The sequence below is a fragment of the Coloeus monedula genome (assembly GCF_965178545.1).
Source record: "Coloeus monedula genome assembly, chromosome: 12".
Lineage (NCBI taxonomy): Eukaryota > Metazoa > Chordata > Aves > Passeriformes > Corvidae > Coloeus > Coloeus monedula.
The window spans coordinates 11,985,402-12,008,066 of NC_138792.1; the positions used below are offsets into that span (position 1 = coordinate 11,985,402).

The 22,665-nt window shown below is 40.1% G+C and overlaps 1 protein-coding gene across 1 annotated transcript in view; it reads left to right on the top strand.

Moving 5' to 3' along the window:
- Window positions 1-22,665, top strand: part of IL1RAPL2 (interleukin 1 receptor accessory protein like 2) — a gene marked incomplete at both ends in the record, with an annotated part of 375,464 nt that overhangs the window by 214,113 nt on the left and 138,686 nt on the right. The window contains one exon of the mRNA XM_082289302.1: window positions 660-813. Coding sequence (XP_082145428.1) covers window positions 660-813 — 154 coding nt within the window. The remainder of the gene's footprint in view (window positions 1-659; window positions 814-22,665) is intronic.

Sequence of the window (22,665 nt, forward strand, 5' to 3'; positions counted from 1 at the left end):
CCAAACGACAGCTAATGACTGCATGGATGAAGTCTGTGGGAGTTGCAGGCTATCAGTACCATGTCCTGCATCAGAGGATGCATATGGGGGTGATGTTGCAAAGTGCCTGGTGAAGGGAAAAGGCTGAGTTAAAGCTCATCAGGTGCTGGAGAAGCCAGTGATGAGGAACAAGGCTGTAAGAAAACCAGGCTTCTGAATTCTCTTAACAAACTGCTGTTCTTCCTGTTTTCTTCCACTGGTAAATGGTTCTGGCCTGGGACTATGTGTAAAGTTTGCCTTCAGGCTAACTCTTTAACAGATGTTCCCCTTACTCCATTCAAATACAGATGTGTTTTAATGGTCCGTCCTAAAGGAGAGGTCTTGGCAGTTGTTATGAAGAAAAAGAAGATACATAACCATTGCTTGAGGACACCATGTATTAAACACAGCCCATGTGATACAGTAGGAATAACTGGACCTTAAAAACATTTATGTTTAATTTCAGTCTTCAAAATAATTCCAGCTTCAGATCTCTGTGCTTTCTGAAATTATATTTGAATTTTAATTGCAAAATATATCTAGGTGGTTGTTTACTTATGTATAATACTGAAAATCTGATCGGGCAACACTGTCTTATGTCGTACAAGCCAGGTAATTTTGACACTGGATTTTTTCTGCAGGAATGTAAGCCAAAAGTGTGGAGAAGCGCTGTAATTCAGAAGGGAAATACTCTCTTAATTCAAGAGGTCCAGGAAGAAGATGGAGGAAATTATACCTGTGAACTAAAGTTTGAAAGCAAGCTTATACGAAGGACAGTTGAATTGAAGGTTACTGGTAAGAATTTTTGTTCTATGTCAATAGGACAAAAAATACAGCTTTGAAATAATAAGAAAAAATCATTTTTACATGTCGGTGAAATCTGTCGGTGAATCTGTTTGATAGAAGTAAGTCCAAAGCAAATCCCAGTAGCTGAGCAGTCACAGACTTGGGGAAATTGATATCAAGATCATCTAAAATTCCACAGAAGAGTACTTCTACCTTTTGGTCAATACAAAAGCTGGAAATGCTCCATATTTTTAAGCCTTCATTTTATTTATGATGATCAGCTTTTCTAGTCTAGGGTTTGTATCACGGTATCCTGCAGTGGTAGGGAGGAGACGAGAGATCCAACAGGCAGGAATTGTGCAGCAAGATTCCTTTTCCAATTATTTTACAACTCTTTTCTAGAATTTTTTCTTCATAGTCTAATTGGTCAAAGGATCAGCCGCCCCTTGGGGTGATTGGCTGAAATCCTAAAACATCCATTGTCAACATATTTTTCTACTGTACTATAAACAAAGCTTTGCAAGGTCACAGGTGTTCATAGCTTATAGAACTCTGCTAATATCTTCAGTGAGAGAGAAAAATATCTCACGAGACTGGAAAGAAGCAAGAGAAATTCTTGCTAGCTGCATATTTGTATCCACAGGTTTGTCTTTAGTGAAGATTATGGCACAACCTATTCCAAAAATGAAGTTAGCAATACTGGACTGTCAAAACAAAGTAACCTGCTTGTCAGGAGGTCATACAGTCTATAGTTCTGACTCAATGTAGTATCTACTAGACAACAGTATTTTTCTGTCTATTTTTGCCAGGTACGAAAAATGAACAGCTAAAAAATGTATTGTCTACTGATATATTCCTGCTCCCTTTTCATCCCACTGTACAGTATGACATCTATAATTATTATTTTGCCTTCTGTGTCTGTGGAACTTTGCAAGTATCTGAAAACAGTTGAGGTTTTCTTCAGCCTTTCACACAAAATCATATAAACAAATGGTTAGGTATTTCCCCCACATACTGATTAAAATGGGGCCCTACTCAAAGCAATGACAGGTAGAATTCCACTTTCTTATATCTAACTGAATTATTCCATATGATGTTTCTAATATATTCTTGAAAAAAAATCCCTCCTTTATTTTGGGTGGAATCCATTTTTTTATTCTTATCATTATTCCTCATTTTCAGTGTGTTCTTTTCCCTGTGTGCCCTATGTCATGTGACCCTTTATTGTCCATTTTTGACCATGGACAGATCTTTGACCATGGACAAATCTCTAAAGTATTGATTTGACCTACCTGACCCTAACCTGTCAAGCGAAGATATAATACCTGCCTTGTGCGTAGTTGCTACCCTATGTAGCATGCTGTTCTTCAACCAGAATGTGAACTAAGTTTGACAAAGTGAAAATGAGATGCGTTTAATTCAATTCCCCACGATGGATATTCTGTGCTCTCCCTCTCATCATGACCTTGCTAGAAGTCATATCTTCTCTTAATTATTTAAACATTGTGGTGTATTTATACTTCACAATTTAAGGAATTAGTCCTAAACAAAATATAGTATTTATTACAGTTATTTTTCTTATTAAAAAGTTTATTATCTGAATTAATTAAAATGCAAGTATGAAATATGTAAGTGTTCTCCTTTTTGCAAAATGCTTGAGAAGCAGAGGATTTTCCCCCTTTTAATTTGGTGTGAAATTCATGTTGCATTAAATTTTTTTTAGTTTATAAAAACACATATGTTTGTAAACACCTTTTCCAGATGGAAATGTTTGGGAGACATATCTGATGGTATGTGTTTGCTGGTTGAATCTCTCTAGATATCTGGAAGAGGCTAGTTAGTTTATGTAGATGACAACCTAAAAATGTGGGTAAGAACTACAAATATATAATAGAACCACGTAAGCATATTATCTCACAGCTTGATTGAGCAAGTTTCTTTCTCCTGTTTTTGTTTCAGTTTGTGAATTTTACATGTGTGTAGGTTTAGATCTTTGTGGGAGAGAAGTCAAAGAAAACTTGTACAACAAACAGCGAAGGATTACTTGTGTTGTGTGGCTCTTCAAGCCAGGTGGGGGGTCCTGAGGTCAGATCACAGACTGGGAGCAGGTACATGTCGTACTCAGGGACTTGGCTGAATAAATGTTGTGACCCTTCACAGACTCATCCCGGTATGTCCAGGTCTTTCTTGTAATGGGATTGGTGTTGCACTGGGCCTGGTTTTTCATCTCTCTGAAAATGAGTTCTCATCAAAATATTGTACCAGGAGAAGCTAGAGGGAGAACCAGATCTCTGACTGCTGAACCTGCTGGTCTTTAAAATCACCATTAGCAAATACTGCTGAAGGCTTACCAGCAAAGCTGGGGTAGGATTGTCTCTGCTAGCCTGCAACACAGATGTGGAGCAAAGGATCTTACCTGCTGCTTTCTTCTGCAGGAGCTTTGTAATGATGTTTCTATTACTGGTACTCATTACCATGCCTGAATTGGCATTTATTGGCAAGTGTCTGAGTTCCTCTAACATAAAGATTTTGAACAGAAAGACTCTGTTGGGCGCTGCTAGCAACCGTGGTAACCTGAAATTGTTACTGAAGAGCTATTCTGAAAGTGAAATGGGCAACTCCACATCTCCCTTGAGCAAGGAGAGATGCACTGCCATGGAGAGAGAGGAACCTGGCCTAGATTCCCTGTAGTCTTTCAGGCACTTGCTGAAGTACACAGTACACTGTAGTGGTGTACAAAGTACACCAGTTAGTGGATGAAGTTATCTCTTAATTGTAAGACGGGATCTTCTTTGAAGTCACATCAAATATGGTACATGAGGTTTTTAGTCCTTTGTGAAGATTCTGGTAGTTATGTAAGTAGCAATATGAAATATTTACTATTCATTGCTAAATGCAGAATGGGTATCTAAACAGTGAAACTTGAAATCAGAATAAGTGCAGTGCTGTCATAACAGAAGTTACATCAAAAGATTTAGGAAAATTTCAAGGTGCAGGAGCCAGAAGCACCATTTTAACTTGCTGTTGGTAAAACTAATCAGAATAGTTAATGATATCCCAGACAAATGCAGTAGTTTTGCTGAAGATGTGATCCCACAAGCCAGCCTGATCCAAGTTAACAGCAGACAAGAGTGCAGTTGTGGGCTGAATGAAGGATGACTGTCTGGTATTTATATTAGTGTTGCCTAAGGATTTATTTCCAGTAGAGGCTTTCAACTGGGGACACGACCCTGCTCTTATTTAGTTACTCAGGAAAGTCCAGTGATGTCATTAGAGCTATTAGAATGTGTTGCCTTAACTTCCTGTGCCGAAGTGTTGATGCAGTTGTCTTAGTGGCTGTGACTGTGGCAGGGAGCTGCAAGGATAGCATGTGCTTTCCTTGGATCCTGTCTTGCCTTCTGGCCTTTGGAGACCCAAATGGGAGTGGGCCAGTTAGAGGTAGGAGGAGAGTTCCTCCTCCCTTTCTTCTGTGACTAAGTCATGATATGAGCAACTATGAGATAATTAGTAAGAAAGAAATCTCAGGAGTCATAGATGGAAACTGAAAGCTATCAGTGTGTGATGCCTGGCCAGGAGAAGACAGACAGAGGGACCTCAGTGGTATTAGTAGGTGAGCAGAGCAGAAAGCAAACAGGTCAGATGGCATTTGCAGGAAGGGGCAGTTGGATGTAGGTGCAGGGCTTGCAGTGTCATTGTCTGGCTGTGGTGGGTTCATTACAGTTGAGTGTTATTCAGATGATAAAAGGCTTCAGAGGCTGTAGCTCTTTGGGGTGGTAAGGGAAAGGCTTTCAGCCTAGAATATATTTGAAAAATATTTTGACACAAAGTATTTATAGGGAAAAAATCCTGAGCTACAATACAGCACTAATGAGCAGTGCCTAAATCTTGGTGTTTGGGTGCATTTAACAAAAATAGATTGTCAACAAAACAGCTTTTTCATCACTAGTTCTTCATGGGTTCATTATATTATGCAGACAGATGTGAAACAAGTCTTGTCAGCCTTTTTTGCTGAAGAAACATGACAACAGTGTTATCTCTTAGCAAATAACACATAACCCTTCAGTCTATATAAAAAAAAATATATATAGATACCACTTCACTTTGCTTCTTGGTAGCTTTGGTGTGACAAACAAATGATATTAGAAACTGTGATCTAGGGTTCTAAAGCATAAAAATGAAACAGAAGCTTATCACAGGGGGTCCGATGCTGGTCAGCACCGGTATGCCACGACCTTCCTAGAGAGAGCATCCTGCAAAGAACAACTCTTCCAGGGGCGATGGCAGGCCTCCCTGGGCAGCACGGGATTTCAGCAAGTGTAGCAACTTCTCTGCTACAAGTGATTCCAGCTCTTGTGATTCAGCTTTGTGAAATCACCCAAGGCGAGCTCGGGAACAGAGAGATAGGAGCCTCGTTTGGTAATTCCACAGAGATAGCTTTTATTGTCCAGCAGCCCCTGTGGAGGGAAAGACAAAGACTCCCTAACTGAGGCAGAAACAGGGGCTTTTTATGGGAAAGGCAGGGGGTGGAGTAGAAACCAATTAGCCAACTGGGTACAGGCTATCACCACATAGAAACAAGGCATGCTGGGGGTGGTTCACTTTGTCACCATGGCCCGAGGAAGGTTGCTTATCTCTGGGAGAGTCTTTTTACACTTAGGCCTCTCTCCTCCAAGGGAGGAGTGCACAGGGCTCTTGTGCCAAGGGCTCACAGCCCTCCACAGAAACTCAGTTTTTAATTTGATAATAAATTAGAGTGTTCCCTTTAGAAAAAACTGAATGCAGTAATATAAAGTTACAGATAATCTACCTTATTAGAATTTATTAAAATTACAGCTACTCAGGAATATCAGCAATCAAAAGCATGTTAATGAGCACTGTAAATGCCAATGTTTATGGAAGAACAGTTATACTATTCAGATTAAAAGAAAAAAAACCCCGAACATAGAAAGTAATGTTGGTTTTGAAAGACAATTTATGCATCTTCCTGTTTTCCCCAGCCCTACCAGCAAGTTCACTCTGTCTTGATGCACAGCAATGTTTCAATAGCTTTGAGGGTGAAAAGGTGCAATTGTGAAAAACACCTACTGTGTTTATCTGCTCCTTCAGCACTCTTTCTGTTTTGGAACAGTGGTCTATAGGGACACAGGCCGAGAAGAAGATGCAAGGAGAGATATGTTGGAGGTTTGGGAAAGGGTGATGCCTCTGAGAAGGGCACAAGACCTGCTCTCACGGCGTGGCCCAGGTGTCCCCTGGCAGATGAGGCTGTTTTGCAGGGATGTGTTTTTTCAGGGACAGCTGTGCTAGTGGGAGAGGTTGCCTTGTTCTTTCTGCTGCCTGTGGAAAGAAGTGATTTGTGAGCTTGTACTGGTGAGTTATTTTCCAGTATGACAGCAGAAGGTGGCCGTCTGACCAACTTCATAAAATGCTGGTGATGGATTGGAGTGACATGCAGGAATTACTGGACCACTCTGTCCAGGAGCTCTGTCCTCCAAGTTTCCTTCAACCTCTACTCTGGCATATTCTTCACAGGCTAACAGGCTACTAAAATGCCTGGCTGTTCCTAAAAGTCATTTACGCAGTAATATCTGTTTTGACCACCGTAAATGACAAATTATTCCACATGGCTACTTGAGTTGAATGATTCCGCCTGAATTCACTCTTTGATCATAGTTTTTCAATTAAATTCTTTCAAGTCTCATTACATTGCTCACTTTTCAAATTACACCTGCTGCTGTTGCTAGATTTTATTTGTGGGTTTGGGACCCCTTTATTAGCAAAAGTAGTTCATGGTGATTTGCTATTTTTAAACCAAGGGAGTGAATTGGATTTAGAAGGGCAAACAATTAGTTGGACTTTCCAGCAGCTCTAGGGCCGTAGAGAGAGAAACTACCACAGAAGCAGTGAGGATATGAGCAAAAAGTATGTCCACCATTTGGTAGTGGTTGCTTTTCTGCACATTTTTAATCCTCTGTGAACTGGATATGCTGCTTTATATTATTAGAAGTTGAGGCTAGTGACACATCAGCAGCATTCACTGGGTGCTGATCAGAACAAATTTATATCTGCAGTAATCCATAAGTGCTCTCTAGGCCTTATCAGTTTATGGTAGATAAAGTATTGTCACCAAAATCATACAAAAGACGTGTTGACTGACAACATTTTTGTCTGCTGAGAGTTTCCAGAACAACCACAGCAAAAAGTGTTAAGATAAATTAAAAGCTTATTTAAACTGAGCTGAAACATGGAAGTCCTTCCAAGTCCTTTGGAATTGAGACTATTAGAAGGGATTTCTTTTATGGTGTCAAATACAAGAGTTGGTGTTTGCTTAAAAATCTGAAAACATGTAATTGTGATTCCCTCCCAGCGGCGTCGTGTTTTGGCATAAACAATTTAGTAATCTGCAATGAATTTATGAAATAGTTCAGCGTTGCTTAAGTAGTTACTTATCCAAAAATCCAGTTTAGCTCTGAAAGGTCACTGAGCTCTGAATATGATTTGTAGATGTAAATAAAAGCAGGGCCAGCATATAAGACTCAGGTTTAAAAAGCAGGTGGCTGGGGAGCAGAAGCTGAACTGAACATCCCCAGCAGTTTTGTACAGCAGCAGGTCCTGTGCTCAGGACATGCCTGAACTCCTGTGTGCAGGGATTCCTCAGTTAGCTCTGAAGGAGCTTTTCCAGCACAGCCAGTTAACCTGTTTGCATGGCTTTTGGTACCCAAACTGACTCTGACATCTCTGCCTGGTATTGAGCTCTGCATAGAAGGCAGAGCCTCTGGGTCCTGATGGAGGCTGGACATGCTCTCGCATTGTTGCTTTATTTTCTGAGCCCCAGAACCTTTTGTTTGCAGACAGGATGAAACAGCTATTGTTACCACCATTTTATCATCAAATAAGGCAGTAACATCAATTAGAGCACTGTGTGAAAGTAACATTAATTTCAATTTATGTAATTTTAACATCAGAGGTCATATTGCAACACTTTGTATTTCTGATTTTTTTATGTCAAATTACTTCTTTGTTGTGAGCTGATATATTTTAATTTGACTTGTGGCTCTACTATTTTTAATAACACATATAGCTAAAATTTTTCAGCATTTCTAAAATGAGGTATTTTGAATGCTTCTATTAATTTCTTTTTTAATTGATGTTTTGCAGGAAATTGCTTGTGAAATACCAAAATTTTCCCCAAATGCAAGCTCTGGTTCTTGTCAGCACTCAATATCTCACCTAATCCCTGGGATCTGGGAGTTGCTTGAAGTGCAGGGGTGTTTTATTGCTGATTTTGGCCAGCAGCTCTGGTGAGAGCTGTTAGCTCCCCTCTCCCTTATTTATTTGTATTTTCAAGCATGGGTCAGAGAGCCTGTTGTCTCAAATAAAGCAGAAAACATTTCAAGGAAAGCCTAAAGCAGCCTGTGAATTTTCCTGATGAAACAGCCTGAAGAGCACTCCAAGATAAAACATGGTGACGTGCGGATGGTGGTAGTTGGTCTGGCCTTCAGGGTTTGCTCCTCCTCACATCCTTGCATGGCCAGTGCTGCTAGGCATGGGAAGTGTTTGCTGTACTTGGAGCTGTCTCCCTTTTCCTGGAAGCAGATGCTCCTTCTTGAGAGCTCTATTTATTTAGCTCCACATCTCCAAAAGAAAAATTTCTCCTGTTTAGTGTTCACCAGAATTCTAAAGTGGTATTGAAGCTGTCAGAAACTGTACGACCCAGGGACATACTTTTTATTCTTTCCCTCCTCTCCTGGCTTGGCAGCTTTAGCCTTTCTTTGCCTGCTGTGAACAACGTTCAGCTCACTCCCAGTGCTTGGCAGTCCCCTCCACTTCTGACATGTGGCCCAGGATGCCTGTCCCCTGTTGTATCCCATGCAAGTGCTCCAACTAGAGCTCCCTTTTGGCAGGAAATGTGCTATTTCCAGCCGAACACCCAACTCCTGCTCCCTGTAACTTGATGGGAAGCTGCTGGAGTACAGTCAGAGAACACTGGAATATTGGCACTTTCTACCTTAGAACTCATTTTTGTTCTTAACAAGCGATTTTATCCATAAGTTGGAACTCCCTCCTATACTTTGTAATACAGACAGCAAATCCCTGTGCAGAAAGCTCCTGGAACAAGGGAGCGATGGATGTTTGCACCCTGTTTCCTTGTCAATATGAGGTTGGATCTCACACCTTGGCCTGGGAGAATGCAGGGAGAAGAGGGCTCACACTGTGGCTCTCCTTGCACCTGCTTGTGTGCCATGGTGGCTTTAGGTATCACTACGAAAACAGTGGCACAAAGTAAGATACAATGATTAACCAACCAGAGCAGCTGAGCTCAAAATAAACTGTGCATTTTCAGATTTTCCTCAAACACAACGTAAGCAGTGAGGGGGGATAAAAACTGGTAAGTTTTCATAGTTTCTTTTTTATTTCATAGTGTTAGTACATTCCATTGACTAATGGACTGCATTTATAGTGGTGGACGCAGAAAGCCCTTCTTTCCTCCTGGAAAACACCTGTTAACATCTTTTCATAACAGAACTTTTACCAATATTTGAGTCCAAAAGAGAATAAAAGAAAATAATCTAGAGAAACCAATTGTTCAATGGAAAATGTTTACAAAACAAAAGGCAAAGAGAAAAGCAGCTTGCTTGGGACTACAGTTGTAACTGTGAAAATTAGATACTTGTTAATTTGGAAGTGAAATCTTAAAGTGCGCAAATTAAATCTGCAGAAGTTTTTAACTCCTGGGAGGGATACTGCAGATTGTTTGGGAACAGAAAATCCTTCCTGTTCATTTCTAATATTGACATGTTAAAATATATAACATGTACATCATATCTGAAGTGACATTTACTTGCTTAGATAAATTACACATTTTCATAGCAAGAATTAATCTCTTCTCCCTCTTTGCAATATCTTGACACAGTCAGGGAATCACTTTTTCATTAAATGCAAGGGACAGCAAAAAGCCTGCCCAAATTAAGTTTTTACTGAGAGTCCCAAGCTTTAAAAGATCTGTGGTAGGAGATACTGTTCTTAGAATTTCCTCTGCTGCACTTTCTTATAAATGATGCATTGCATCTTCTAGTATTTTTATTTTCTAAAGGAAACCTTCCTTTCTGTGAGAGAAAGCAAGGCAGAAATGGGTTAAGTGCTGACAAATACAGTACTTAAAGACCAGGAAATGAATTTCACAGGCTGGGTTCTCAAACCATTGCCAAAGTAACTATCTATTTCAAGCTATATATAGGAAGTACCAACAATTAGAGTTTTCTTTTGATATATTTTATGTGATTTGTATTAATTTTTACGAATGTCTCTGTTTTGTAAATATTAGCTTTCTGTAATACAGTAAAGTATTTATCTTAAAACTTTAATTTCAATTCTGATTTGTTACATATATGGCATCCTAATAACTGCTGTAGACAGCTAAGCATGTCAAAGCAGACTTAATTGCCACTAATTTCTGTAGTGACTTTAGTTTTTTTAGCTACCTCAGGCAAAGCCCAGTAGGATCCAGCAAGAGAAATGTGTCCATTTGCTTTTGACCCCCTTTGGAAAATGAAGTGATTTCTCTGCCTTTTTCAGAGTGTTTCTTGTTCAACCATGCAAAAATCGCATTATTAATCTGAAGCAACTTCTGTGTGTGCAAAGAGTCAACAGAAAAATTCAATCCAGAGATTGAACACTGCGATATCAGTACAATGAGGATGCCCATTCACCTGGAAGAAGTGACACAGCCAGTCCTTTCTGTCTTTTAACATCTCTTTTTCACCTGACACCCAGCAAGGTCCTGATAAATTGGACCAACTCAGCTGGTTTCAAGAACACCTCATCAGAGTCTGTAAGCTGAGGATCTGGACAATGTCTCAGGGATGCATGTGCCCATTCGTGGTTGCTCTGTGAACTGTGTCATTGTTGAAGTGACAAGAAAATATACCCACAAGGATAAAAGCTCCTTCATTTGCAGTCCTTCAAGTGATACAGATTGACGACTTTTCCATTCACCAGAGTGACCTGTTAATACAGGGCTCATGAAAAATGAGTTTGGAAGATGAAGTATTACCTCCATATCTCCTGAAGAAACTGCAAGTTCTAAGGGCAGTGAGAAATGTAGCAATATGCTGCAGTCTATGAATTATATATAGCGTCAGTACTCCTGGCGCTTTACTTACAGCTCCACAGCCTGCCTTCCTGGCTCATGAACATGCAAAGTAATTAGAATGGCAAATAACGTTAGTTTTTATTGACCTATGTTGCCCCCTAGTTCTCTGTCATGTTCTTGAACATCATGGTTTTTTCCTTCCACCTTAAACCAGCAGTTTGCAGTTTGTAGCATTGATTATTTGGTATTGTCTAATTTATTGATGTAGACAGCCAAGACTTCAACATGTTATGGGTTGCTCATTTCTCCAATGATCTGTCATCGTACACAGCAACTGTAGCTCACTGAATCACTGACTGTATACTGTAAATGTCAGATATGAGCTCCCACTTTAAAAACGGCCGTTCATTCTGAGAGCTGCTGAGCCACATTCTCTAACTGTATTGTGCTTTCAGTAGTGGAGGTGACTTAGTATGAATGATAGGATTGTGGGGTTTTTGCCCACAACAGTGAGGTAAAGCACACATACTGAAAGAAACTTCTATGTTTTCATTTTCTGTGTTAGAGGAGGCTTCCTTCATCATGAAAGTGTAGGCTGGATGCTCATTCTTCTTTATTAATAATAGATAGGCAGATAGATGCACAGACACAAAATAATACTGCCCCTGAAATCATTTTGCTAATGGTAAAATAGATACACATGAGTGTGCAGATTGCCTTGTCCACTGAAAATGCAGCTTTCCCACCCAGAGAAACTGCAAATCTTGCCTAATGTTTTGTCTCATAAGAAAAGCCTGAGAACAGGAAACAATGACTGTCTTGTTCCTTTGAAATGACTGGAGAAATTTTAATAGGTGGGTAGCTCTGCTTTAATTTGAGCTGAAGATCAGGGTTATATTTTCACAGCACAATGTTGACGCCTTTCAGAGCTGGTTTGTGCTGCCTGGCACTTGTGGCTGTGTATCTGAGATGAAAAGTTCTGCTGTGGAAGGAATAGTGCTCACTACTGAATTGTCAGCATTATTTCTTGCTGCAGTGATGTGAACCTCAAAGGTGCCTTATTCAAGCGCGTGTTTGGCCTGACCCTGTTTAGCTGATGAGATCTGACAGTAGTAGTATTGCTTCAGGCTTTGATGTTGCTCTTATGAAGTTCACCAGAAGACTGGAGCTAATAACTTACTGATGTTTGCTCTGTGCCTTGCAATTTTTAAGTTGAAAGGACATACAAAAATATGCTGGGTGTGTTAAGTACCTTGTTTGTCTTCGATATCATGGACCAGCATGGAAAATATTTTCTTAATTTTTATCAGCACCAACCAAGCTATTTTTTGTCTTTGATAGTATTGATTGCTTTTGTAAGCAAGAGAAAAGCATTCAACTGAATTTGTATTTAGGTGCTTATTACTCCAGTCTGTTTCAAAGGGATAGGTAGCTACTCTGTTGCATTAGACTTTCATGTACTGACTTACTGTGTGTGTTGAGTGGTTTTTGCAATGCAAGCATGTTTCAGTAAATAAAATCAATTTGCAGCCAATGTGAACACAACAGTAAGTGATTTAACTTTTTATCTTTTTCTTTGGCTTAAAATGAAAAGCTCTCCAAGATATTTTTTATGACAAGCCCTGTGGGCTGAAGTACTCTGAGAAAGTGCAGGAAATATAAAGTGCAGAATTGCAAACGAAAATGATTTAACAGTAAAATTAATCAACAATATAGTTATAAATTTCTAAGGCAGCTTTAGATTCTTATCCTCTGTTTTTTTCTGGCATAGCCCAGCAATGAACCTAAAGGCCTGTTTCTCCTCAGAAAGGGCAGTGGGGTCTGTGCGGTCTCTGATTTTATTTTATCTTGGCTGGTGCTGGTTCTCCTGTGTGGGTACCTGTCTGCCCGGAATTGGTCTGGGATAATTTCATAATCGATTGAGATGATAAAAGGGCTTTGGTTATATTGAAGGAGGCTAGATCCAAGCACCAGATGGTTTTTCATCTTTATACAGTGCATATAGCATTAACAATCCAGTTGTGGATAGTCAAGCTGCCCATCCTGGGCCAGGAGTGGTTATAGTTTCTGGCAGGGAAGGAACCAATTTGCCATAAGCTGTGTATGCCCTTGTAGCTTCTCTGGAATACACTAACATGCCACTTTTTCTTTCTAAATGGGAGAAGAGATGCACCTGGAACAAGACCCTGCCAGGGCTATGACAGCTCTGTTACCTCTAAGTGGCCATAGCAACTGTATTTAGGCAGATGTTTTCAAGCAGAGTATTATCTAAATATTGGTACACATGACTGTGCAGTAAAGCGATCTGATTTAGAGATGCCATTTGTGCTTTTCCTGAGACATGCACATGTTGCAGAAATACAGGCAACTTATTTGTAAATTAAATAAGGGAGGTGTTCAATGAGTCTTTCAGCATGGTTTGGATGCCAGTATGAGAGGAAGGGACCTCAGAAATACTGTGAGAAAGATTAGAGGGGGAGAGAGGAAGACCTTTGGTACTTGTTTTTCTGATATAAAAGTCTGTTTGAAACTGGTGTAAAACCTAACCAAAGTATCAGGTTGATGAAGAAATGTGCCTTTTTAGAAAAAAACATAAGTTTTGTCAGAGCAGAATGTTAGCATTTGCCCCCTTAAGAAATTTTTTTTCCCTTTATAGTAAGAATTCCATTCTGGGAAAAACGGCATGTTTTCTGTGTTGTTCTCCAGAGGGAGAGAATTCACTTCTTTTCTAGCTAAAAGACTTTTTGTATCACTTGACAAAGAAGCTGCCCTAAAGCTTTGGGCAGTGCAGCACTCAGAGGAAGCACTGTGATCACAGACTGCTGCTGGGAAGAGAAGATGGTGAAGAGGTCAGTCAGGAAATGTGGAGTCCTCAGGGGTTAGAATTGTGGTTCCTCCTATACCTCTATCAGTGACAAACCCTGTTAAGTTCTCACCTTTAACAGGTTTCATACATCTCACACAAAGAAATGTTTTACTGTTTACTCATATACTGAAGTTAATTCACTTGGGACTGTTTGTCTTAAACAAACTTATCCATGAGAAATTTCTCTTCCATGTTAGTGGCTTCCTATACAGGACTGTTCAAATTCCTGTAGATCGTGGCCACATGACTGAAGCAGTATGCTAAAGCATGGAAGTACTTCCAACAATTCCCCCTAGGAAAGTTATCAATGCCTTCATTCCAGAAAAGCAGAGTCATGGAAACTGACCACATCTGTAATGTACACATTGAATCATTCTATTTGTGGGGAAAAATGCCTCTTTTTTGGGTTTTATTTTTCATGTCTGTTTTTGCTCCACTTTCCAAAAATGAATACTTCTATTCCTCACTATTCACTGTTCTGGCATTGTGATGGGAATTGTGCATTTCATAAGCAAATACTGAGCTTTATTTCATCTGGCGCTCATGATGTGGGGGAGAGCTTAATGAGACACATCATACTCTGAAGATAAGGAATGTGAATTATATATATTAGTTTAATGTGGAAGATATGGACTGGAAAGAAAGTTGGTTCCTTTCCATTAAGTTGTGGGAGGGTCAGAGCACAGCTTTGAGTACCTTCGAAGTCTCTGGCTATCTGCCACCAGATCTATATTCTCTGTCAGCCCAGACCTCATTTTAATATTTAAAATGTACTTGCTTTCTTTTTCTAGCCCTCAAAAGGGCTTTAGTTCTTTCCCTCATTCTGCCAGTGCTCAAGCTGCTACAGCTGCTGCTGTCACATTTAATAAGGACTTTGCAGAGTTTAAATATTGTGTTGTTGCACAAGTTTTTCTTTGGCACAAAAGAAGAGCTTTGTTGTTAAGCTCAGGTGCTCCTCACCAACACAGCTGCTGATGTGGGGTGTCAGCTGAAGGTGACAGGAACTTGTCACTTGCCCTGGTACGCACGTGAAGCTCCCTGTGGTGCCCAACACCACAATGCAGCCATGAATGGAGATGCTGCGGGACAGACCCCATCCAGCGTAGAGCCCTTGCTGATTTGTCCCAGGACTGTTGTATTTGAAAATGTATGTCTTTCAAATAAGAACATTAAATTGACCACACTACAGTTCCTGACCTGCAGTTGAGCCATTACACTGACTTTGTGGTTACATATTTCTCATTTGAAAATCACCAGTGATCCTGTGGTCCTTTTTATGCAGTAAACAGGTAGCTTTCCCTTGCTCAGTTGTAGATGAGGTGGGAAACAAGGCAGCAGTGTGGATGGTAGCTTGACATTTCAAAATATCAGAAGGAGGAGGAAGTGAGACTAAAACTTGATGTCCTCATGCCTACAGTAACTTAGCTGCTTATTGAAATATTCTTCTCCCCAGCCTTGAGCTCTGTATGTGTCAATCCAGCTGAATGTAATTGGGGCTGTTTACTGTGACAGACAGTCAAAATTCAAGAAAAACTTGGAAGAAAACACTCAGCCCCCAGTCTGCGGTGTCTGCTGTATAGCCTCCTGTGTACATTATATCTCTCCCTATTCTCCTTCCCCCCAAAATTCTCCATCACTCTGCACAACCAGGCTAGATATTTACATTCATTCTCAATGTTAAACTGTATTTAAAAAGCCCATTTCCTTCCTGAAGCTATTCATCTTCTCTCTGGACCTTTGATGACATCCTCTTCCTTTGATTCCAAGTCATTTTCTTGTTTTCAGTATGACAGAGAAGGATTTTATTTTTTTTCCCCTAACATTAGAAAAAGACCAGCCTCTCTTGTTAGGATTTCTTTTGAAGTATCCAGGGTGAAAAGAGCTGAGCTGCAGGACAGAAAAGTAGTGCTAAAAAATGACATTTTAAAAAATTGATAATAAAGTCTAGGTTAAAAAATAAGTTACTGTGCAATGCATATATTTTCACCTGAACATTACAGGCTGTTCTTTTGTTTAAATTTTCTGGGTGATGAAGGAAAATAGATAGGTGCTCATTTTGGAAAAATACCACATTTCAAGAATATTAGCAATTTTATTTGGATACCTCATGGCATGTTTGTGTCCTTTAAATAGGATTGATTTTGGTTTAGTGTGCTTTTACTGCTCTGATTCTGCCTTAATTCACAGACATTTGCATTTCTCTGCTTTCCCGGTTGGTGACGTGCTTGGTGAGTGACAGCTTACTGGGTTTACATTATGAAAATAAGAATAGGAAATGAAACTGCAGATCCTTATCTTCAAGTAAATATGCCTAAATTAGAGGGAATCTTTCTGTCATGTTTACTAAATATAAGGGCATAGTCAAATCCCAGAGGCTGACACGGGAAACATCTGCAAGTGGGGAAAGTGGCAGTTTAAATTCCCAAATCCATGACATAGCCATGAACCCTGTTAACTCAAAACAAAGGAAAGTTAAACCTAGAGATTGTTTCCGTCTTTGAGGTTCTCTGTCATTCTAATGCATGCTTGAATATCTGGCTGAGAACTTATAACCAGGCTGTGCTGTATCCTCATGGAGAAAGAAAGAGAGCGTCCCCAAAGAATGGGTTCAATCTGTGACCCAGAACCAGTAGTCCAAACCAATCCAAAGCCCTGGTAGAGAGATGAAAGGAGGCAGCTAAAACAGGTGCCTAAAAGCAATCCAGAGCCTCAACCAGCTCAAATCAGCAGTAGAAATGAAGGAGACAGTGATACTTTGTACTGACTTTATGTTCAATTCTCAGTTGGTTATCATGGAGGTGGGTTAAAAAAGTTGCTCCTGCTGGTTTAGATTCAGCCTGCACTTGTCATGCTTGCCAAAGACCTTGCCACTGGAGAGGGCATTGCAAGATAACACAAGTAACAAGAGCAATTGTTCTCCTCTCATCTGAAGCCCTGGTGCACCAATTACTATTTAAATCATTATTTAAAGAGTTTGTCATAAACCCTTTCATAGCAGGAGTAATTTTGAAATATTAAATACTATTTTCCGTTTAGCCATAGCAAGGATTGGGGGGGAGGGGATGGAGTCACTTGAAAGCATGTGGCTGCAATTTCATGTATGAAGCTCATTTGTCAGTGTAGGAGATGTGGTGCTGCAGTGATGGGGTTGTTGTTGTGGATTCTGTATATCACTCCTAGAGGCAAGATGCACATGTAATATAAAGCAGTGGAGGAATGTAGCTTTGTTCCATCTCTGTCAGAGGGAGTGATGACTGTCCCAAGGGACAGGATAAGATGCCACCACACTGTCACAGTGCTGCATCCTTGCAGCACTGTCTGCTGGGCTGGCTGGCACAGTTCCCCTGCCCCAGCCGGCCTTAGTTTTGAGCTTCTGACCTTCAAAAGAGAAAAAGAGCATCTAAACAGATAATTTCCTTGCAACAAAAATGGCAACAGCAACAGCAAAATCAACTCTGGTCTCTGTTCGAGCCTGGGAAGTTTCAGCCTGAAAGGGGAAGATTTGAAAGTTATTGACTCTGCAGGAAAGGGGCAACCTTGTAGCATACCTGTATGTACAGCTGTAACTATTGTAACAAGGGCTAATGTGTGCCAAAAAAATGTGGCAAAATGTAACGTGAGAAATATAGGTCATAGGAAAGTAACCAGGTGAGGAAATAGTACAGGGCTTCTAAGACATTCATTGCGGCATTAAACTGAAATTAGGGTATTTGCCATCTTCCTGAGATGAAGGTGACTGTGTTCTAGACAGTCAACATAAGGAGGAAAATCCAAGATGCAAAAGTAAACATGTATTAATCTGGTTTCATCTAGGGCAGTCCCTTTGACCTATTATAGCAGTTGGATGGATGTGCCACTCTGTGACTCACTGTGCCACTGAAGGGGCAAACATCTGAAATGAACAGTCTGGCTTCTGTTGATGTTAATCAGAGTAAGTTGTGTTGGTCTCAGTGTGGTTCCACCAGCGGGAAGGTCTGTGGCAGGCTGGAGAAGAGCTGTTCAGATGCATAGGCTAAAAAGTTAGAAAAGTAAGAGTTGAGGCGAGCTGGCAAGAAAAACCTTCTCTTCTCATGGAAGAGAGTGCATTTTTGCTGGATGTTAAATTCCCTTTAATTCTCCATGGCTCTCCCTGCCATGGAGAGCAAGCTTTTCAAGCCATTCTTTGTCCCCAGCTAAAGAGAAACATATGCAGTTCCAGCTGTGGAAATTATCATGCAGTAAACTAGTCCAAAATGACTTCGCTACTTCATTTTATAATTATAATTTTGGAAGCATATCACAGCAAAGGCCTTCATCCGGGGCTAAATTCAAATCAAGTTTTGACTTTTGAAATTGAAGTCTGTTGTGAAATCCCCAACCATTTAAAACTAAATGCCCCTGGAGAATATAGCAGAAAAATGAAAACTGAAAATTTTATGTTAGGCAGTTCATTCAAAAGATAACAAAGAGGAGGGATGAAACAGTTGTTTCTTAGCTACAAAGTACTCTATTCACTTAGTTTTTTGGATTATCCTCTCTGCAGAAAGATGTGAAGACATTAAAATTAAAGTAGAGGTAGGAGTGTGTTTATACCTGGAGTAGGCATGCACATCCATCTTGCTGTGTACTGTTAAACTGGTACCACATACCATGAGCTTACTCAGAGCTCCTCATTCTCTGCTTGTGTAGACAAATGCTTTGGAGCTGCTTGAGTTTTCCAGTGTCAACTCTGACTCTGAAGTTCCTTACTCAAGAATGTCAGGAGGTACTCATGGGCTTTAATTGATTTGTGTGGGACGAAGGTAAAGCATGAGGCTATTGCCCATCCCTTGACCAATTGTCTGCTGAATTCAGCAAAGCATAAACAAGTGTTCTATTCTGCTGGACGTGGAGAAGATTTAAGCACAATGCTTAAGGGCAATCTCAAGACTTGGGCAGAAGAGAAATGGAGTTTCAGAGGAGGGTGCATGTGAAAACCTGTGCAGGGTTCTTCTGTCTCCCACAGCTGCCTGTGGTCACCTCCAGCAGTACGTTTTCCACAGCTTTTCCAGTTGTGACAGCACCCCACTACAACTGTTGTTGTAAAACATCCAGTCCTTTTCCCTAATGCCCTCTAATCCCAAACACTTGAAAGTATACAGGAAACTTATGCTGAATCAATACCTTATGAATAAGGAGGCTTTTCTTACAGAGCTCTTGATAGAAATGAGTGCTCGGCTCTTTTATTGAACAAAGTATACTTGTGCAGCAGCTTCCTCTCTAAATGGCATTTTTAGCTGCAGCAACTGGAAACATAAATGGCAAAACCCCATGCTCTGTTGTGAAGACCATTTTGAAAATAAAACTTGTCTTGTGCTCGTGTACCAAGTAATAGTGATAATAAAAAAGCTGTTCAGAAAGTGCTACTACTTGAATTAGGCCTGTCTTCATCTTGTTAAAATAAATGTATTTATTAAGTATGCATATCTTTATCTCTTATGTAATGAGAAGAACAGAGGCATATCACAGATCTACAGTGTCTTTTGTGCTCTACAAATTCAATGCGACACTCACCAGACAAGAAGTGATTTATTCTGTGTGTTGTAATGGGTGGAATGATTAGCAGTGATGGCATCCATCACTTCTACAACATACTTATCTCAGAACGTTTCCATTGATTCAGGAGAAAAGCGGGAACAGAACAATAAAAGTCAGTTATGTACTTGGTCCTTTAACTTGGTGTGCCTGATTTGGACACCTGATTAATAGGTCTCTACAGCTTGAACAAAGTGTCAGCTAGTAATGTGGACACAGTCTGGCTTCAGTTTGTCAGAAATTAATTCAGCAGGACTGAGAACAAGAGAAAACTAAACACCACAACTGTCTATGGGATGTTAAGGCTATCAAAGGAGTTTCACTTCTTCTCTCTGCACAGACACTTTATTCACTGGGAGCATAAATAGCTAAAGATTTTGGAAAAGTTTCCTGTCATTGTGAAGCATGTGATCTTGGATTTGAAGGAGGAGATGGTATCTTAACAAGATAGTGCATGAGTAAATCATTGCTCAATTCTGGTGTAACTTACCTCTGATTTCCAACACCTGTTCACTCCTTCAAAAGTTCAGGTTTTTAAAAGTGAGACCATTTGGGAATCTGACTTTGACTCCATGCACTTCCCTTTCATTCCCCTGGCACATACAGGCATTTGGGGTTACTGTATTTCTCTCTGCTTTTTTTTTTTCCTTTTTTTTTTTTTTTTTTTAACAGCTGGTGCAAAGCTGCTTGCCATCAAACTGCATGGAAGTGGCAATTCATGCAGTAGTATCCTGACAACAATTTGCGAGCAAATGTAAAGTTGCATTACATACAGGGCATGCTCTAGTGTAACCCACACTCCTGTGCATTATCCTGCAGCTCATTTCTTGTTTTCTGCCTTCAGTAGTCTTCTAAAAACTAAAGTTTATTTGCTAGCTTTGTTGGTTTTGAAAAATAGAGGAGCAATAATTGAGTACAAGACATGGAGAAAATGGCCCTTCGAAAGCAACTGTAGAAATCAAACGTAGAAATCAAAATGAGTAGGATTAGTCTTTTTATTCTTCATTGAAAATAAAACTCAACACCACATTACAAGTATTGGAAATGTCTGGGAGGGATTAGGTACAAGATCCATGAGTAGCCTAAGTGTAGTATGAAATTGGCTGGCTAAAGATAATTTCAAGGTTAAAAGAGGGAAGGAGATAATTTTCTGGCTATAAATAATATTTGTAATTATGCAAAGTAAGGTTAGAAGGGCATTTGGATCTTTGGCTTCCTCACCTGAGATAGTTCCCTTAATACTGATGTCTTCTCCAGCACTGTTTGATGCTTCATGATTTGATGTGAGATGAAGGAGGGAAGAGTTGGTTACCATGAGTAAACCACATCAGATCTACAGATTTTGAATATTTTCCACAAGTAGATCTCAGATTAAGGATGGGGCAGTTCCACTCTTGCTCTCTAGGAAAGTAAAAGTAATATTCAGGAGTACCTGTGGAGCTCAGAGGAGGAAGTGGAAGTATCTCCAAAGCCCACCACCAGTGCTGTCCAAAGAATGCATTCAGAAGAGGAGGGAGCCATGGTACAGGTCACCTAGAAACCATTACATATTGATATGAACCAGTACTGGAGAACTGAGCCTGAAAAATCACAGTACCTGCTTGCAAAGGAAGGAACACAGGGAAAATGTTTTGTTCACTCCTATTAAATTTGTACATTTGCTTGTATGATTTGGGAGTTACTTCCCTTATAATCCAAGCAGAACAAAAATTCCTTTCAAACAAGAATCTTTCTGGCTGCTATAGCTCAAGTCACATTCAGATGAAGAAGGAAGAAAATGTTTTGTTCTGTTGTCCTGTTGACCCAGCATGATAAAAATACATCTGGTTGAAAGTAGCAGCACTACTTACCATGGCTGCTGTCTGGCTGCATGCAGATCTGAAGCTGCCAAAACTTAAACCTTCAGGGCTTCAGCTCTACTGCTCACCCTACTCAACTTACGGCTTTGAAGTTATTAAATTCGGAGTGTGTCCTTTCCCCTCCCAGCAAAAGCCTGAGCATACCTACTGTATACACAGAGTGTAGGATACCCAGTGAACTCATGCTTCCAGTATTCTGTAGGTAGAAGGACAGAACTCAAAATAATAGTTACTGTTATCTACTGGGGCAGTAACTCTGAATTTTTCCTGTGCTTGTCTTCAGCTAAGAAGTTTTCACGTTTGGACAAGCCATCATGAGTCCTCAGAGGGTGTTTTAGCTGGGAATGTGGAGCTGATTGTAAAAAAGTCCATGCCCCAGCAAATTATTCTTATGTAATTGATAATATGCCAGCAGGACAGGGTTCCAGTAGCTTAGATTCACACCAGTCCTAAAAAATGGAAGCTGAAGAAGAACGGCAGCAGTGTACTGCTGTACAGTGTTACAGTGTTTGTCCTGCATCCAAACACTTTTAAGACTAGTCATACAAAATTCAGGTCTGTCCAGCAATCAGAAAAATGTTTATGGATTCAGAAATGTTAAATCAGTCACCCAGGGTGTGAGGAGGATTGGTGCAGAACTTCCAGTTCTGGCTTGTCCCTTTGGGTTCAGAACTGAATGGTACCTTGCTGCAAAGCACCTGATCCCAGGCTGCCCCAGCTTCTCAGGATGGTGTACAGTGATAAGTAACAGCAAGGAGTCTATTAATCATGGTGTCTGTGACATTAGCACTCTTGTAAAAAAGCTCTATTCATGTAGTTCCATATTAGCTATTCTTTTCATAGGGAATAAAAATATCTGGATGAGAGCCATATGATTGAAGTCTATTTAGAAGTTAGCCCTCACAACAGTAGCAAACATTTTCTGGAGAGGCCTACTGATGTTAAATCTCTCTGCAGAGTGGCATCATTTTACTAGCTGACTAGATATGATGTTAAAAATTATATCTATTATAGCCATACCAGAGGCATTCATTCAGAAGAGAGTAATGAAGCACAGCTAACAAAAGAGATTTGTCCATTTGGACATGATGAAGGGCCTTGAGATAAGAAATAATTCTCACATAAGCAGTTCCTGAGTTAAAATATTAATTTAGAGGAAATGCTTTAAAAAGGTCTTTTGAGGAGATTTTACAAGGCTCAGGTTTCTCATTTTTGAAACCTTTAGAGCTTACCTCACCTGGTAAGAATTTGCAAGTCCAATCCCAATGATTTGTGTGTTCACATTCACACTTTTGAAAGCATAGTAACTTCCTGAGCAAGGAGTATGTTTTTTTCAGGACATAGCCATGCTGTGTTCTTGGGATTAGTTCAGGGAGTTCATTCTTCTGGTAGTTTCAGTGGAAAAACCTTTGCCGTGATGGAGGCTTGTTCACCTTCCCTGAGTGGTGCAGTGGGAATGGATGGGCATGACTGCAGAATCCTGCCCACTTTGT